This window comes from Schistocerca piceifrons, chromosome 8 (assembly GCF_021461385.2).
Source record: "Schistocerca piceifrons isolate TAMUIC-IGC-003096 chromosome 8, iqSchPice1.1, whole genome shotgun sequence".
Taxonomy (NCBI): domain Eukaryota; kingdom Metazoa; phylum Arthropoda; class Insecta; order Orthoptera; family Acrididae; genus Schistocerca; species Schistocerca piceifrons.
In genome coordinates, this window is record NC_060145.1 from 270,356,515 (window position 1) to 270,377,188 (window position 20,674).

Below are 20,674 nucleotides of genomic sequence, written 5' to 3' on the forward strand. Positions count from 1 at the left end.
TTATGAATAGGATGAGACACTTTTGAGTTGATATAATTGCATAGGCTTCCGCAGCCAGAGTCAGTCGACATAAAAGTTTTCTGGGTTTGGTACCGCGTCATAATGTAAAAACTACTGCTGCTATAGAAAAGCCAACGTTTCGGCCACGATTGCAGCGGCCTTCTTCTGGGTCTATGATGCGGTACCAAACACAGAAAACTTTTATGTCGACTTTTGAGTTGGTTTACTGTTGTGGACACACATCTAATTTACCTTGTCTAGAGTATTCTCTTGGGCTTCTCCATGCAAATGACTTGATGTTTTGTTCTTTCTTGATGTATTTTCACATTTTGCTTCCTTAGATTAATGGGAATGAGTTGACCATGGTTTCCCCAAATGTTGATTGATGACGTAGTGAGTAGTGTTCTTACGTAAAAGAATGGACATACACGTGCAAAATGGTGCCAGTAGAACAACGTAGTGACACTTCAGTCTGAGCTAAAGAGAAGTTTCATAACTCATGGTGTAAAGAATGCAAAAAACATGTGATTAAAGGCATTCTCTGTGTGAAATGTAACTTCTGGTTACACGGAAGGTGTGCGAACGTGAATCTCAAGTTCGTAAATGATGATATAGGGAGGTCATGTCATAACTGTGTTAGTGATGAACGTGAAGATTTTCTCAGAACGATTAATTCAAAAGACGAAATTATCAAGTTACTGAATAGTGACATTGAGACTCTCATAAAAGAAATTGTAATCCTGAAGCAATAAAACGTGAAACTGTTTAATGAAAAATGTTTATGGATCCATGGAAACAATGAATCAGTGAAGGAAAATGGAAAAAAAGGTCAGACTCAAAGTGTTAAAAGCGATACGCAAACCGAAAAAAAGTGATGATGATGACAAAAATCACGTAGAAAGAAATACAAAATATGTTGAAGAAATACAAAATATGTCACATGGGTTGCAGTAAAGTACAAAAACAAAGGAAGGGAGCTTCAAGAATGTGGCAAACAAAGCACCAGAAATGAATTCTTAGTAATTGGTGATCCACTAATTAAAAATGTTGCAGTATCGAATACTAAAATTGATGCCTGCCCAGGGATAGGTATACATCAATTAAATAATCACCTCAAGAACATGCAGACAACGAAACAAAATGCATTCCCTCCAGTACATCGCAATGGAAACTACAAAGGTGTATGGGGACGAACTCGCTGTGAAACAGCAGTGAAGAAGAGATGGTAAACGAACCAAGAAATCTAATTCAGACAGCAAAAAACATGAACCCATCACCAAAGTTACATGTAAATATTATCCTGCACAGAAGATCGGTAAGTGATAAGTATGTAGACAGGTTAAATAATCACATCAGAGAGCAGTGTAACAGACTTGGTTCAGTATTCGTGGATTCAAATAAATTTATCAGTGATAAATGTGTAGGACAAGATGGACTGCATCTAAACAGGCTAGGATAGGCAACATTCAGCCATACGTATAGTGATATATGTAAGACCATACTTAATAAGGGAAACTGGTATGCAGAGATGTGGTGTGAAAATTGATAACGAAGTTAAAACGAAAATACACAAACAGCGTTTCAAACCAGATGCCATTAGGAAGAAAAAAAAAAAAAAGTAACAATATGTTCGTAATGCACTTGAACATAAATGGGTTAAGTTCAAACTACACAAATGGCTGAGAAACAAAACTAACGACTTGCAAATCATTTTGTCAGAAATACCAAATATGAAGATTGTATGCTTGAATGAACACTGGCTTACATACATCTAGCCAGTGAAGCCAATAACTCAACAAAATTCATTTGTATGGTTCAAATGTCGGGTTTCAACACAAATTTCACTGATTTTACTCAAGTAAACAAAATGTTCGCAACATGTATAGATAATATTTAACCAATTACACTTATAATGAGGCAAATATGTTTTGTTTAGATTTAGGACTTTCTGATAATGGCGCTCTGTTTATGGAGTTACTAAAAACAATAGAACCTTGCTAAAAAAAATTAAAAAAAAACCTACACAAAACGCCAGTTCAGCAAAGAAAATATCATAGATTAAATAAGGTGGAGAGGGCTATAGATCATAATATTTCATGCTCTGAAAATTTTGCTACTTTCTTGGAAAACTTTCTACATGTTTTTAATGAAACTTTCCCCCTTACTGTACATCATAAGAAAGTACGAAGTAAAGTAAAGTGGATTACTGAAGGAATAAAAATCTCAAGTGCAAGAAAAAGACTGCTACATGGGGATCTAAAACATAAAAAGAGTCCTGATTTTGTTACCAATGTAAAAGCTTACAAAAATATTTTTTTAAAAAGTTGTAAAGGCAGCCAAGGAACTAGCAAATAATAGATTTATATTGAATAGTGAAAACAAATCAAAGGCATTATGGTCAGTGATCAAAGCTGAAACAGGGAAATGCAAAGGCTCAACCTAGATATAGTGGGGGTCAGTGAAGTGAAATGGAAACAAGACAAGGATTTCTGGTCAGATGAGTTTAAGGTAATATCAACAGCAGCAGGATTCATTATGAACACAAGGTATGGCACAGAGTCCATTACTGTGAACAGTTCAGCGATAGCGTTGTTCTTATCAGAATCGACAGAAAACCAACACTGACAATCATAGTTCAGGTAACATGCCAACATCACAAGCTGAAGATGAAGAGACAGAGAAAGTATATGAGGATGTGGAAAGGGTGCACTACATAAAGCGAGATGAAAATCTAATAGCCATGGGAGACCAGAATGTGGTTGTACGGGAAGAAGTAAAAATAAGGGTTATGGCAGAACATCGGCTTGGTACTAGGAATGAGAGAGGAGAAAAACTAACTTATTTCTGTAATAAATTTCAGCTAGTAATTGCGAATACTCTGCTCAAGAATCACAATAGAGGGAATTATACTTGGAAACACTGGGAGATACAGGAAGATTTCAATTAGATTACATCATGGCCAGACAAATTCCAAAATCAGATACTGGACTGTAATGTGTACACAGGAGCAGATATAAACTCAGATCACAATGTAGTGGTGATGAAGAATAGACTAGTCAGGAAGAATCAATACGCAAAGAACTGGGATATGGAAGTACTAAGGAATGAATAGAGACGCTTGAAGTCCTCTAAGGCTATAGCTACTGCAATAAGAAATAGCTCAAGAGGCAGTACAGTTGAGGAGGAACGGACATCTCTAAAAAGGGCAATCACTGAAGTTGGAAAGAGAAACATAGGTACAAAGAAGGTAACTGCAGAAACCATGGGTAACAGAAGAAATACTTCAGTTAATCAATGAAAGAAGGAAGTAAAAACATGTTCAGGGAAATTCAGGAATACAAGTCATTGAGAAACGATGTAAAGAGGACGTGCAGGGAAACTAAGATGAAAAGGCTGCATGAAAAAGTGAAGAAAATCAAAATAGAAATGATTGTTGGAAGGACTGACTCAGCATATAAGAAAGTAAAAACAACCTTCAGTGAAATTTTAAAAGTAAATTTGGTAATGTTAAGAGTTTAAAAGGAATTCTGCCATTGAATGCAGAGGAGAGAGCAGATAGGTGGAAATAGCACAATGAGGCCTCTGAGAGGGAAGATTTGTCTGATGTAATACAAGAAGAAACAGGAGTCGATTTAGAAGAGAGAGGGGATCCGGTATTAGAATCAGAATTTAATAGAGCTCTGGAAGACTTAACATCAAATAAGGCAGGGATGATAGATAACATTCCATCAGCATTTCTAAAATCATTGGGGGAAGTGGCAACGAAACGACTATTCATATTGGTGAGAGGATTCGTGGCAGGCTGCATCAAACTAGATGGAAGACTGATGACTTGAGAAAAGAAGGGAAAAAAAGGAACATCTGATGGTAGTTAAAATCAGTGCATTTTGACGAATGATTCTTGACAGTGGATAGAGTGCATACTGGAAGGATGAAAATGGCAGTTTTAACAAATAAATCAAGAACTATGTAATCAGGATTCTTAACTGAAGTGTCAGAGGTTATAATAATTATACTTGTGAGAATTTGTTTGATGGCTAAAGTGATATCATAGTCATTCATGCATACAAGCATAAATTCCCAGGTGTTTTGTAAGTCCCAGCATGAAAGAGAGCCTTCAGAGATGTTTCAAGTTACATGCTGACAGAAAAAAAAGCAACAGCAGCCTACTTCTTTTAAGTATAGCAAGAACAAATGGCATTACAGCTGATAACTTTATATATGTAAATGAAAAAAAAAGCTACTTTGAAGAAAGGGCACAAACACTACTGTTGCTGTCTGTATCTAATACTTCAAAGCAAACTCTACACAGATCAGTGTCAGTTGTCTATACACCGATGAGCCAAAACATTATGATCACCTTTTTAATAGCTTGTTTGTCCATTTTCGGCCCAATAGCGATCCAGATGGCTTCTGTAGGATTTACATCAGGCAGATCTGGTCACAGAGACATCAACATGAGTTCACTATAATACTCCCCAAACCACTGAAGCACTGTTCTGGCTCTGAGAAATGGACAATTATACTGCTTAAAGATGACATCGTTGTTGGGTAAGACATCAAGCATGAAGGATGCAGGTGGTTTGTAGCTATCAGCATGTGTCTGATTACTACCACAGGTCCCACATAAGCACAGGAGAATGTCTCCATAGCACAATACCACCAAGAGCAGCCCGCATCCACAGCATGCTGCATGTTTAGAACCACCATTCATATCGATGACAGCATTTGTGGAGACAACCAGCGACCTAGTGTAGCAAAAATGTGATTCATCCAGAGCCAATATGTTTCCATTGATCGATGGTTGGATCCTGATGGTCCCATGTCCACTGTAATCATAACTGACAATGTCATTGGGTCAATATGTGAACACCTTGGGATGGTCTGCTGAGAAGCTCCAAGTTCAACAACGTACAATGAACGATATGCTCTGAAACACTTCTGTGAGTACCAGCACTGTGCTTTTTCAGCAGAGATGCCACAGATCACTAACTATCCTACTTTACAGAACAGACAAGCCTCTGAACCCTACATTTTGTGAAGAGTCATGGACAATTTAACCATTTAGCACCTAGTGGTGGTTTCACTGTCCTACCTCTTTCCGTAGACACTCACAACAGTAGCACTTGAATATTCGACCAGCTTCGCCATTTTGGATATACTTGTTCACAGGCTTTGTGTAATAATAATGTGCCCTTTGTCAAAGTCACTTATCTTAATGGATTTACCCATTTGCAGCCCTTTGCTAGGTTGCTCTGCTCACATACTTTTGTTACTGCCTCACATGCCCAAAACAACACCGGATGGCATCCAGTATTGTGGCGGCATGTTGTCATATTGTTTCGGCTTCTCAATGTATACTGTCAGAGTGAAGCTCTGTTTAATACAAATATTAAAGTTATGTGTACTTTACATTCCACGTCCCAATATTATGATAAATTTTGAGATTGGGTTATGAGAAATTCTTTGTTTTTTAATATATTGGGTTTTTCACATTCTTGACTGATGTTGTCACCTGTGGTATATCAAACTTAATTCTGAACCCTAGATAGGAATGCATATTATACATGGAAATTATTTCTATTTCTATGAGGGTAATTCCAAAAGTAAAGTCTCCTATTTTTTTATAAGTACATAGACCTGTTTATTTCTACAATGGTTTGCATCAGTTTACAGCTTGAACATTTAGCTATCTTTTGATATAATCACCATTTCTGTAGATGCACTTTTGTAGATGCTGTGGCAGTTTTTGTATGCCCATGTCACACCAGCTCGCCGCCATGCTGTTCAGAAAGTTATGAACCTCTTCTTTCACCTTGTCATCGGAGCTGAATCGCTTTCTGGCCAAATGTTCTTATAACCTAGGGAACAGGTGATAGTCACTGGGTGCCAAGTCAGGAATATAGGGTGGGTGGCTGATTATGTTCCAGGAGAGCAGCGGTTTGCCGAGCTATGTGTGAGTGAGCATTGTCAAGGAGAATGTTGTGATATTCGCTACTTTTGACTTCATTAAAACAGCAAATACGAGCAGTTAATACTTTCAGCCAGAAGGCAAATACTTGTTTATAAATAATGATTAATGTATAATAAGGCGTCGCATAGCGATGGTGGAATTTTCTAATGATGTAATTCGTCGTCTTTGGGCGGCAATAAATACAGAAAAATACAGATAGATATACGATCCTTCACTATTTTGTTCGCTGGAGAACAAATGAAGCCTTGAGCGCTAAAGACTTGTACTGTTTCTCTCAAGTAAGACGGATGCAGATTTGTGGCAGTCTATCTATGATCATGAAGTAATTAGAAAGACGCAATTTCTTAATCAATAGCACGCTAGTTGTGACTGCCTCAAGCCACGCGAAACTGCAAGTAAAAACTATTCACATCTCATAATGCAATATTTTATGACAATGGTCAGTCCAGGATTCTTACGCCAATTGTGATTGATAAAATAGTAAGCTAAATCTCAATTTCCAACTTTCCATTGAATAACAACATCACTTTTATTTTGTAACATCACACTTGGCGCCCGAACAGGGACTTGATCAAAAATTAGTTCAAATTCTTGGAACATTTTCTATGTGCTTGTGTTAATAAATGTTCTGTCGTTTCATGTACACATCATCTCTCTGTGAGAATGACGGAAAATATGCTGGTCAATAACGCAGTTTAATTATCGAGAGAAAGGAAAAGAAAAGAGACGCGAATTTGCTGAGACAACATAGCGGTAACCAAGCCATCAAAAAGTAAGTCAGAATTTTGCATACGCAGTGTAGTGCTTCAGTAGCAACGTTGCTGTTCCAAGTCGATCCACATCCTTTCTATCTCCTTCCCACTATAGAAAATCTGCTTTATTTTATCTTTCAAAGTAAAATACTTTGTAGTCTGATAATGGAAATTTTTTTCCATTGTTAGAATAGCTGTATTACATTTTCAACATGGTGGATATTGTGTGCCATTTGCAGTGAAGAGCATCTTCATTCATTTGTCTGAAACGTTTAGGTTCCATCTTGTCTTCTCACCAGATAGAATTTCATTTGTTGCTCACGCAAGAGCGGTGCTCTTAGTGGACTCACCACGTCACTGACAAACGACGAAAGCCTTGTGTAGCACGTGATTTACTGACGAAAATGGCAGATAGTAAACAGAGACAGGTGACAACAGGAGATGGAAGTGAAGACGTTAATAGTATTCCATACGCTTTACGATCGCGAACGGTAGGTTCCCGTGTGGAAACTGAACTAATCATGTCTGTAACAGTGGAAAGTGACCCTAAAGTCCAAACTCTTCCCGCTGCAGCTACAAATGACCTCGGTGCGTTAATGGAAATGCTGAAACAACAGTTTGACGCAGTAAATGAGACTATAAAAACACAAAATGAGACTGTTAACGCCCGATTAGATGCTGTAAGCGAATCAGTAAAAACACAAAATGAGACTGTTAACGCCCGATTAGATGCTGTAAGCGAATCATTAAAAACAGAGCTAGGCACAACCAAAACAGATCTGCATAAAGAAATTACGGCTGAATTAAATACCCATTTGGGTGAGGTGCAAACTAAGATCAGTGATCAAATTCAGAAAATGCAGAAACAGGTGAAAAGTGAAATAGCTGAAGTATCTGGAACATTAAACACAAAAATTCAGGCAGCTACCAAAGAATAAACTCAGTTATAAATGTAGTATCTGACATTGAAGGTGTAGTGGAGGATCTATCGAGGCAGATAGACTCAATCAATATTGAAGGTTAAGAGCACCATGAAAGCACACGCGGAGGCATTGTCGGAACACTACGGTGGATGGATAAAGGGTAAAGATATTTTTATCGAAAAGAAGGTCAGGGAGGAGCTTAGGGAGACTGTCAAGGATGTAACTTATGAAATCTTAGCTGCTCCTGGTAAGTCGGGAGACACAGTGGTTTCTGAATTGGGACAGATTCGGAGGACACTTACACGGGATCTTCCCGAGTGGGAGCAGCAAGTAGTGGACGAAGTCAGAATGCTGAGAAACTGGGTAGAAAATCCGCACACGCATACGCAAACTATAGGGAACAACTCTTTAGACGGTGACGAATGTCAGTCAACTCCTTATCGTTCTCCGCCTGATTACATGCAAAACAACAGCCCTGTTGAGTCCTGAGTAGGGAAAATAAATGATCCGCCCACAATTGTAAGTTTAATGCAAGAGGAAAGTGTGATTAAGCATCGCACTTTTCCTGTTTTTCATCCGCAGAAGCGAGAAATACAACCCATCGTGTCACTGGCTTTATTTCTGGTGATGCAGCATTATGGGGAACGGAAATGGTAGACACGTGTAGGAATTATGAAGAGTTTGAGAAAATGTTCTTGGCAAAATTTTGGAGTAATGGGGTACAGCAAAGATTAAGGAAGGAGGTGTATGGTGCGGAAATTTTCAATGAGAAGCATGGAAGTCTCCGGCAATACTTCGAGAAGTATCTAGCAAAAATTAAATTCTGGGATTCTCCGATTTCTTCCAAGGACGTAATTATGATTCTCAAAAGCAAACTCCCTGTGTCCAAAGAAGACATGGATGTATTCCTTTCTGTGCTGGATTCCTTAGATTTAATTAGCGAGGATGTGCGCTCCAAGGTTGGCAGCGGCAAATTCTTCCCTGGCAGCCAGCAGAATGCATCGCACGCAGACATCAATGTGCCGAAGGAGAGAGTGCACTACTGTGATCACGGGTACCAACCTGCCAGCCGTTATGAAAACGCTAACGGCAATAACTTTAAATGGAAGCAGAAAACCAATTACAGTAATCAGCAGAGATACCACCCAATTTACAACCACCAGGTACAACATCAGTACGGAAACCCACCCTTTAATTCTGCGCCTGAGTAGTATGGAACTTCTCCACAAACGATTGGTAATTTTTCAAATGGGCCAGTGTACAATCAAAGTTATAGGTCGAAAAATAGCAAGTGACATGGGCAAGGTGGAGGCCACCCAGCACATCATCAGAACAACTTTTCACAGGATAGAGGACCGCGGAACAATTTTCAAACGGCACCAAATGCGAACTTTCCTTCACAAGGAAATGGTTTTGCCGGCAACCAAAAGATCGGGCGACAGCAGCCGTCTCAAGTATTCTATTCACAAGTGAATGCACTCAGTGGATTTTACCCCTTTACACCGGCATTTGTACCACATAACCAGCACCAATATGAAACGGAACAAACACTTAAGGCCATGAATGACAGACTAAACATCCTCCGGAAAATTAGAGGCAGCGCCTTTCAGCCTCCTAGAGGTCGCTGCCGGTTCCAGTGGCGGTACTATCAAATACTCTATTCTGAGTATGTTAATGCGATACGGTACGACCATGAGACTGACTCACGAGATGACCTTGCACGTGACAAAGAAGCTCAAGACATTAATGACATTTATGATGAACAGGTCCAGGCTTCGATTAAGATTCTATTGCCAACATTCCTGTCACAGCCATTGTTGATACAGGAGCAAACATCAATGTGATGTCATCATGTCTCTTCAGACAGGTGTCTTCTGTTTCAAAAGTTTTATCATTGCCGATTCAGAGCTGCTCCATATCGGGAGCGATTGGTCCATTGAAACGGAGAGTTAGTTTACAGACACAGCCTCAACTGCAGATAGAATCTTTTTTGGTTTCTTGCCTCTTGCGTACTGGAAATTTCATTGGGTGAACTGTTAATGATAAGTATTGTGTTGAACAGCGCACTGACTACATGGTAACGGCTACTACATGTAAACTTTAAGTATTAAATGTTAAGTATGGAAAAATTGTTTATTGTGATGGGCATTGAACTGATATTTCTTCAACAAGCTGTAGCAGGAATTTGAGGTTGCACCAAGAATTTCAATTTAGCTTTAAGTTAGTATAAAAAAAAATGTGCTTGCGAGGTGATTTCCAGGATCTATATAAATATGTAAAGGTGACAAATGGAGGAGGATGCGTAAATAAGCACTTCTCTCAAGGTACAAGAAGATTTATAGATTTATTTTTAGTAATGTAAGTACTTGAAGTTCTGTTGTAAAAGCCCAAATTACCTGCTTAAAAAAAAGGTACATGTTCAAACAGTCCAGACAGTGGACAGGCGTAGAAGAAATAGCTTAAAGTTCAGTTAAAGCGTGCTGTTAAATGGAAAAACAAGTGGCAACCCACATGTGTTCACGCAAGGAGAAAATAAGCTGTAGTAAACTAAGTTAGGTGAAATGGTGAAATACAGTACCAATAGAGGCAAACCATGAAGCATCAATAATGTAGCGTAAGTACTCCATGAGGCCATTAATTGCTATGAAAGTAGACTATTTCCCTGTGATCTGAGCCCAATGTAAAGAGTATATGAGGAATGTTAGCTGACGAATTCATTTCAATAGAATCAAGGTACTAAATAACCACACAGAAAGCCCCCCCTGTATCATAAATAAGTCCAAGTAAAGATCTTCAGAAGATTTGCAGTGTAATCTAGCGACCATTCAATACCCTAATTGAAGGCTAATCTAAAGAGCAAGCAATGCAGTGATATTTGAACTTAATACTGACTATAACCAGAGTAAGACGTAGAAGTAGCAAAGCATGCTGTAATGAAAGTGGTTGAAATTTATATATGTGCCTATGTTTATTATGATAATTTTATTTACATGCAGATTTTATTGCAAAAATGTCTCCTAAGACACTCCACTTATGAAATCCATTTTCCTTGTGCCCGTTCCTTTTGATCCTGGTTCATTAACCCAGACCGAGGGTCGACTTGTAAAAGGCACGTGTGCTTCGAGGCAAAGCAGTGCTTATGAGAAATGAGACACGTAGCATGATGAACTTCGCTAGCTTTGGTAATGTTTGTTATGGACCGGTTGCGTAAACCCAGTGAACTGTCGGTAATTCCATTCATGCGAAAAATAGTAGACACGCGTTACCCTACTTTTTTTTAAACAGAGAACGATTGCTGAGGGAGGCCTATTGTTATCCAGTCTGCCCTCAAATATAAAAAAAAAAATTGGCAAGCACAAAGGAACGCAGCAACCAGCAGCTCTGTTACAGCCTGAGCGCGAATGGATACTGAGTATTGGAGCTCATGCAACACTGTGCAGCTGCTGTGAGTGGCTGACGTGTGGGTGACGAAACATTCCAAACTTTAAACTGCTAACCGCCATGACTTCCATCGTACATACTGGAGGAAAGATATTTGTACACTTGTGTGACTACATTTTCATACGTAAATTAAGCAATTTTCTTGAGTTGAAGTTAAGATGCGTGAGAAGTAGATTGTTAGATTACTCAGGCCTTACAGCCATTAACACCGGCACTCCTGAACACTGCTAAAATGAATTATAATCCTGTCTCTTGATGGACAAAGAAGATGAATGTGCACTATAGGCAGACCCTGAACTCCAGACCAGTCCCGATCCTTAACAAATGTATCCAATAGGTTGTAAGTTATACTAATAATTTTCCACTTCTTCTGTTTCATATTGTAAATAAAAACCCGGGAAGCCACTTGAATTCCTGGCACCACAGTGGAAAGGACAGATGTACTGCATGATGAACGCCGTAGACAGCTAGCACAGAAAGTGAAAGCATCACAAAGTGTAGTGCTACGTTATTAAACTGTAATTGAACCACAATGAGTCAACAGATGCTCGTACATTGTCCACTCTAGTTTAGTGAAAATAAGCACTCACTGTACTCATATATTAGTTGTTAAGCTCAAGAGAAAGTAATTTCTGAATTCTATCCCCTGAAGTGCGAAATGAACGTTCACTTATTGTTATAAGCAAATATGGACCAAACTTAAATATGCACATAAATGTTAATCTTGGTATTATGGAATGAAGTGACTGATGAACAAAGAATGAAAAACTTTATTTTGAAAAATGATAAATATCTGATATATGTTTAAAAATGTAATTTCAATTTATGTACATAGTACGCCAGTAACATTATGTAAATGTCACACCAAAAATCACGAATATCTCATGAGGACATGAGGATCGAGGTAATCCTTCGGCATTCCCCCTCTCCTCATGGGAGGCAATGTGATATTCGCTATTTTTGACTTCATTAAAACAGCAAATATGAGTAGTTAATACTTTCAGCCAGAAGGCAAATACTTGGTTATAAATAATGATTAATGTATAATAAGGCGTCGGATAGCGATGGTGGAATTTTCTAATGATGTAATTCGTCGTCTTTGGGCGGCAATAAAAACAGAAAAATACAGATAGATATACGATCCTTCACTATTTTGTTCGCTGGAGAACAAATGAAGCCTTGAGCGCTAAAGACTTTGTACTGTTTCTCTCAAGTAAGACGGATGCAGATTTGTGGCAGTCTGATCTAATTTTTACTAAATGTATAAAAACGTGTTATGTCTAAGTTTGAGTGAAGTGTGAAGAACTGTTATAACTTACCGTGACGACGCACGAGCGACTCAAAGAAGACAATGGCTGTATAAAAAAGCGCTCAATGGACATGATACGGACATAAAAATCTACCGTCATTGTAGTACTAAGCTTAAGGTACAATATATGTTTTAGTTATAATAAATATTTGTTCTGGGAATACTGAATCATTTAGCAGTGCTCATTCCTATTATCTCCTCAGTATTATTTTCATTTTAATTATGCATTTTGCTAATATTACAGACACCAAGATCAGCAGTCCAATGTGCGTGTTACATTGATAAAAAGAAAACTGTTTTATCGTCTTCTTGCATCAGCTTTAATATTGAATTTCCCTTTTGTGTGATGTTACAGTTGTTTTTGCGCCCTTAAGAACTTTCTGGTCCCTTAGGAAATTGTTTTGTCATAACAATAACTTCACAACCGGGTATGATTGTATCTATGATCATGAAGTAATTAGAAAGACGCAATTTCTTAATCAATAGCACGCTAGTTGTGACTGCCTCAAGCCACGCAAAACTGCAAGTAAAAACTATTCACATCTCATAATGCAATATTTTATGACAATGGTCAATCCATGCTTCTTACTCCAATTGTGACTGATAAAACAGTAAGCTAAATCTCAATTTCCAACTTTCCATTGAATAACATCACTTTTATTTTGTAACATCACAATGTGTACGCCCTCCTTACTCAACATTCCTCTTCTCTGGTTCTGAATTACCCGTTTGGGTTTTTCAGAGTCTCACAGTATCTGTCAGCATTAATTGTGGTCCCAGCAATTCAGCTCCAATGATGAGGTGAAAGAAGAGGTTCATAACTTTCTGAACAGCAAGGCGCCGAGCTGGTATGACATGGGCATACAAAAACTGCCATAGCGTCTACAAAAATGCATCGACAGAAATGGTAATTATGTAGCAAAATAGCTAAATGTTCAAGCTGTAAACTGATGTAAACAATTGTAGAAATAAACAGGTCTATGTACTTATAAAAACAGGAGACCTTACTTTTGGGATTACCCTGGTAGTTCGGTAGTTGTGAATTGTACAGCACTTTCTAAATTCACTTTTTTTATCAACCATAAATGTCAAAAATGGTTCAAATGGCTCAGAGCACTATGGGACTCAACATCTGTGGTCATAAGTCCCCTAGAACTTAGAACTACTTAAACCTAACTAACCTGAGGACATCACACACATCCATGCCCGAGGCAGGATTCGAACCTGCGACCGTAGCAGTCGCGCGGTTCCTGACTGAGTGCCTAGACATAAATGTCATTAGGCAGCATATGTATTTGAATAGTGTAAGATTCCCGAGAAGTAAAAGACTTTAGTACTTTGGTTGAAATACCATCATGCTGACATTGAAAAGTAACTGAATGAGTTGAAATGAGCCACCAGGTCTGGATAGAATCACAATTTAGTTTTACAGAGCATAGACTCATCAAATAGCTTGCCTTTATCACAAATCTCTCAACCAGTGCAGAATCCCAAATGACTGGAAGAAAGTGCAACTGACTCCTGTAAACAAGAATAGACCCACAATATTGCTTAACTATATCATTAATGTTGGTTAGCTGCAGCGTTCTTGAGCATATTCTAAGTTCAAATACATTACATCTCCTTGAGACAGAATAGCTTCTGTCCACAAATCAGCTTGGATTTACGAAGCATCACTCAAGCAGCATTCAGGTTGCACATTTATTGTATGATGATCTGCCAACCATGGCTGAATGGCAACAGGCAGATCCTATATTCCTGTATTTCCACAATGCATTTATCATTGCACCCCACTGTAGACTGGTAATGAAAGTCCAAAATACGCAGAACAGGTTCTCAGATATGTGAGTGGCTCAACAACTTTATCAATAATAGAACCCAGTACATTGTCCTGGAGGGCAAGTGTTCATCAGAGACAAAGGTATCATCAGGAGTGCCCCTAGGAATTGTGATAGGATTGTTCTTGTTCTCTAGAATCTGACAGATAGGGTGAGGAGCAATCTGCAACCGTTGGATGATTATGCTGTAGTGTGGGGGGAAACTGGTGTTGTTGAATGACTAGAGGAGGATATAGGACGACTTACACAATTTATATTTGGTGTGATGAATGAAAGCTTGAGCTAGATGTAGAAAATGAAGATGTGTGGGAGAAACAACCCTGTAATAGTAGAATACAATATTAGTGGTGAGCTGTTTGACACAATAACATCAATTAAATATGTATGCACATCATTGCAAAATGAATGAAATAGAACATGCACATAATATCAATTATAAGGAGGACAAATGTACAACTTTAGTTTATTGGGAGAATTCTAGGAAACATTAGCTCTTCTATTTAGGAGACCATGCACAGAACACTTGTGCAACCCTGTCCAGAGTACTGCGTGAATAGTTGGAATCCTCACCAGGTCAGATTAAAGCAGACACTGAAGCAATCTAGAGGTGTGCTGCTAGATTTATAACCCGTATGTCCATTATCAACCTGTGAGTATTACAGGAATGCTCTGTGAATTAAAATGGGAATCTCTGGAGAGAAGACGACATTCTTGTTGAGAAACACTACTGAGAAAATTTAGAGCACTGGCATTTATATTAATAAACTAAGCCTTTTTAACATTTCACTTTGCTTACTAGTGGGAAACAGTTTTACTGGACTTGATACATCTTCTGATCATCTTGTAAATAAACAATCAGAACTTACTGAAATGTATGTAATAATAACCTGGCAGTAACTATTGTCACATGTTAACAGATTTTTGTTTCTTAAAAGCCTGTGTCCATCCCCTCCTCCTTTCAAATCACACCCATCGAAATGTTTAGCCACAAATCAAAAATATTATCTGTGAGGATTTATGTAAAATGTGAAGCTATGAAACTTCCTGGCAGATTAAAACTGAGTGCCGGACTGAGGCTCGAACTCGGGACCTTTGCCTTTCGTGGGCAAGTGCTCTACTAACTGAGCACTTGCCCGCGAAAGGCAAAGGTCCCGAGTTTGAGTCTCAGTCCGGCAGGCACTCAGTTTTTATCTGCCAGGAAGTTTCATATCAGTGCACACTCCGCTGTAGAGTGAAAATTTCACTCTAGAAACATGAAGCTATGTATTCTAAATACATTAACTGTGAGTGTAACTTTATTGTGTCTCTGTATTATGGTGTACAAGAGAGCAGAGGCAATGGTAGAGATACAAAGTGAGTACACGAAGGATACAGATGCTGTCTGATGTCAATGCTGTTTTGTGGCAGTGCCATAAAAGATAAATTTCAGCTGTTAAATGAAAAGCTGTTATTGTACCAACTGTTGTAATGAATCAGAGCACTGCTCCGTTGTTCATTTCAGTGACTAACTTCACTGCCACAGAATTCCTAAGCTTGTATGATAGTTATTTTATTACCACCAGTGCAAGTTCAGTACCAACATATTGTTTTTCATGTGGCAAAATTTTTGCTTAATATTTCATAAAGCGGCATCAGTAATTATGTTTAACACCTGTAACATTTGGACAAAATTAAAATGAAAGAGTAATGCTGGCTGTATTAGACTTACTAAAGAAATTATGTAATTTAATAGCACAACATACAGTTAACAGGTATCCAAACAAAATTTCACTTACATTAGTTTTGTCTTACATAAATTTCATTCTTTAATTATGAGACGGAATTGCTGTCAATACTTAACTTAAGGAGATGAATTTTCAGTACTACCAATAGACACACATTAAAGTACACATCTTGGCTTTTGGTGGTGGTAGTTCCTTCCTCGGACAAGAGAGTTGTATAGGTTGACAGAAGATTAAAAACAGACAGTGGGTCACCCAGAGCCAAGCACTGCAGTCATCGTGAGGTTTGAGTGACCTGACCTTTTCCTTAATCTTCCCTCAACCTATCCGCTTCTCTTCCTCCAGAAAGGAACTGCTTGTGCCATAAACCAAGATAGTGTACTTTTATTTGTGTATAGGGAATAATGAAAGTATGCCTCCTGAAAGTCAATGCCACCCAGCAAACCTATCTCATAATTTTCTAGTTTTCTCAAATAAATTTTTCTTTTGACACAGTAAATTTCAATCCATAATACAACAATGCATGTTCCAAGAACAATGAATAAATATAAAACTTTCTTATATCAATAGTTTTCTTGTATGTAGCAACCACCTCTGGCAACAAATTGTTAAAAGTTATTGTATGAATGTTTGTATGCATAGGCAGTCACAGTCATCCCAAATAAGTTCACATGAAAACAAAGAAACCCTTCACTGAAACTGAGGAAAACACTCACAGTGCAGAAATTAATGTAGGTAATTGTATTTATTCTACAAGCAAAAGTGACAGAGGTTATAAATGTCACATACATTTCTGGGAATATGACAACTGCAGAAAGACAGGCATGGTGTCACTGAGAGAATAAACATTATTCCATCTGGGATAGAGAACATCGACTGCAGATGACTTCCCTTGAATTAATTAATGACTGGGTGTATCTGCAAGTATATAGTAACAGCCAAGCAAAAGGCAAGCACATTTAATCATTGTTTGTATATAAAAACATTAAATACATGGAATAGGGAAACTACACAGAGAAATGACCACTTATTAAGGTCATAATGTTTATATATCTGTGTGTGTGTGTGTGTGTGTGTGTGTGTGTGTGTGTGTGTGTGTGTCGTCCTTCCATCCATCTTGTCATCCTATTTTCCCCCTCAGCCCATCAAAAAATCCTGTGTGTTGGCAAATTTACCAGTGGTATGGAGATACAAATGTTTTTCAATATCTGACAACAACCCTGATGCTCCTATGCGGAATAGTCTTGGGGACATCCATTTTGTTCCTAGCTCTTCTTTCATTAGTATAAGGTAATTCAGTGCATCTTTAGCTGTGCGTATGCCGCCTGCAGGTTTGAAACCAACCTGAAAATAAAATTAAACAATTTAACTTAGTTGTATATAATATATCCTCATAAACTAACTACTAACCATTAAAAAATACATTCTATGCAGTGGCAGTTGTTATTTGTCTGGCAATTCCAAATTAGTCAAAGAAGAATTTAAAAAACTTATACAAGCAAGAAAACATTTAACAACATTCAACCACAAGGTGACATCAGGCAAGAAGGAAAGGGTTAGAGCTATCAGGGCTATTCAGTCATCAATTAGGAAAATCTTTCTGCATCAAAAGAGAAGCAAATCAATTGTGTTGGGAAGTGCATTGGTTCAGTTACACCTATGTGGTGACATAGGCATATATGAATTGATATAATTCAAAATGTCCAGTAGTCTTCACAGAATTCTGCACTGTAGGATTGTATATCATACAGTCAGTGGGCTTTACACAGATATCCAACATGGGCAAATTTCTGTTCTTGCTATGTGGGAATGATATATCACTTTGTTTGTATAAACACTATTAATTCGTTTTGCAATGTCATTACAGGAAATAATAATATATTTCAATTAGTTGGAAAAACACTTTTATGATACCCAACACAATGAAAATATGAAGTAACCAATGCTAGGCAGGCTTCATCGCTGATCATAAAGTTGGACAGTGAAATAATAGAATGTAGGCATTTGTCATGTTGTTGTTTTCTGAGACAAAGATCCAAAGTGTGCTAGCTAATCATTGACACTAGTAATTACTACAATTACATGTCTATTTACTTGCACTTTTCTTCTGGTGTTTTTTGTTAAAATATGACATGGCACACACATATTATCATACCCTTCATTGTATTTCTCACACAAAGAACACTTATATACTCATTTTAGTTCATTATATGTAGAACTCATGATTTGTACATCTTCAACAACTACCATTTTGTTAGACTGTTATCAAAATAGTGAAGGTATCTCTCTGCTTCAATATGAAAACTTGTTTGTGCACTAGAAACAGTTAGTTTCATAAACAGAAATGTACACTATTATATAAAAATAAAGAAATGCACCAGTGTAACACTGTCTCCCACAATCCGAACTCCTTGTCCATATAGTAGGAGACTGGCAATAGCACAAAATAGGGGACTGCCAGTAGGGGTGAAGTACAGTGGGGAATGTATGTGTCCCAAGATATCTACAGTAGCTATGAATGTCATACAGGATCCCTGAAAAGTGACAGCCAATGGGGTGGGGCTCTGGAGAAGCTATGAAGGGCTCAGTAAGCCAGTACTAGATGATACCTCTGCTTTCAAGAATGGGACAAGCCTCAGAAAGGATATATATGATAAATGACAACTCAGCTGTAAAGATGGATTTGGAGCAATGATATTCGGTCCTTGATTGGGAAGGTGGAGGAGATAGTGGACGATGGAAAGAAGGAATTTGAATTTGTTGGTGTCAGTAGAAACAAGATGGAAAGGAGAAGAATGGAGAGAATCAATAAAGGTCTATCCATTATACTAGAGTTGGAATGATGATGAAAGGACAAATGGAGTAGAAGTAGTAATTAGAGATGGGTTAAAAATAAAAGTGGGGAGAATAAGTGATATGATGCTGAAGATAAAACTGTCATTAAGGGAAAGACCTTGGAAGTGTTACAAGTGTATTCCCACAGGTAGGCTGCACTTCTCCAGAAAAACACGACCTTGAAGAGGGAATGCAGAAAGAGATAGGAAGAAAGAATGTGTTAGTATTGGGGAATTTAAATACACAATTAGAAAAGAAAGACAAAGGTATGAAAATGTGCTTGGGCCAGAGGGTTGAGGGCAGTTGAAATGAGAAAAGTGAAAGACTGTTGAATTTCTCCCAAAGGAATGGTTTGTGGTCAAGAACGCCTTGTTCAAGAAAAAAAGAGAGCCACTTAATATGGTAATGACTTGAGTGGGAAGTTGGTAGTTGACTATACCCTCTACAACTGAGGAATAAATAGGAACCTCACAGATATCAATGTAAAATTATCAGAGTCCTTGGATAATGACCATTGCTAATAATGAACCTGAGAGAGGCTAAGAATACAAAAAAGACAGAAAACCAGGATAGGCCCATAAAAGTATGGAACGTGAATGAATAAGTGAGCAGGATAGAGTACCTCAGAATGGTGAACAAAAATCTCAGAATGGATGGACCAAAAATAGTGGAAGAGGAATGAGGTAGATTTAAGAGGACATCAGTAAGTGTGACAGAAGTAGTATGGGGGATGACAAGCAACAAAAAGAGATGGAGGGAAACACTATGCTGGAATGAAGAAACTGAAGACAGAAGGAAAATTAGGTTTTAATGCTCCATCGACTCAAGATCATTAGAGACAGAGCACAGGCCTGGAATGCTTCAAGGACAAGTAAGAAAATTGGCTCTGTACTTTCAAAGCAACAACCCCATCATTTGCCTGGAGAAATTTAGGGAAACAAAGGAAATCCTGAATCAGGATGGCTGAATGTGGATTTGAACTGTTGTCCTCCCAAATGCGAGTCCAGTGTGCTATCCACTCTACCACTTTGGTCAGTTAGAAACAGACGACACAGTGCAGAAGAAGAATAGAGCCTCTAGGGTATGGTTCCAGAACATGACAATAGATACAACAGAAGAGTAACAGGCAAGAAAGAAAGAGGCTGAAATGCAGAAAAGTGGCATAATTCTGTTTCTATAATACTGCTCCTGAGACAGCTATTTTTTTTCCTTTTTCTGTTACACTGATAGTAAATCTACTACAATTAGATACTGAAATTCTTGTTTGGGAAGTACTTCATTACCAGTATTTTATTTAAGCTATGCTGATTCCAATGGTCCATTTAGTTTTACATGAAACCTTTTCTTGTAAGAGAAATCAGCAATTGACTGCATTCATATGATATGTGCTCTTAAAAATGTTGTGAGTTAATAACTGTTTATTCACAAATGGACATAGGTTACCTGAAAGACCTGATCTCCCTCTTTCAAGTAAACAATTTACTTTATCGGAAGCCTACATGCTATCTCTCAATTGCTCAGGGCATGCAAAAAGGTCTGTTGTGTGTCGAACCACTGAGCTGTTTAGCTGTGGCTTGAACCCCTGTAAAGTGTGTGTGTTATATGACATATATATGAGGGTTGGAACTTAAATAGTGGCAACTATTTATTCACAACCAATACAAAAGAGTTACTTGCTTGCACCTGTTACTGTCCTTTGAAATGTCACCAGCGTTGTGTAGAACCCATTGCCAGAGATATGGAAGGTGTAGTATAGTATTAGCAGAGCCTGTTCTGTTGAAGGTGCGAACAGAGTGGTCTACTGCCTGTTGAATCTCTGGAACAGTTCTGAAGCGAGTGCCACGAAGTGGTTCCCTGATCTTCAGAATCAATCCAAAGTCA

General features: G+C 38.1%; 1 protein-coding gene across 2 annotated transcripts in view; it reads right to left on the bottom strand.

The window, feature by feature from the left end:
* The window catches only part of LOC124711923 (deoxyribose-phosphate aldolase), a 202,971-nt gene that overhangs the window by 11,480 nt on the left and 170,817 nt on the right, over nt 1-20,674 (bottom strand). The window contains exon 6 of one of the 2 annotated variants that reach the window (XR_007005542.1): nt 17,014-17,302. Coding sequence is in view for 1 of the 2 variants with exons in the window: in XM_047242180.1 (XP_047098136.1) it covers nt 17,096-17,302 (207 nt within the window). In the remaining variant the exon portion in view is untranslated. Of the gene's footprint in view, nt 1-15,935; nt 17,303-20,674 lie in introns of those variants that run through there. The other variant, XM_047242180.1, reaches the window with a different exon arrangement.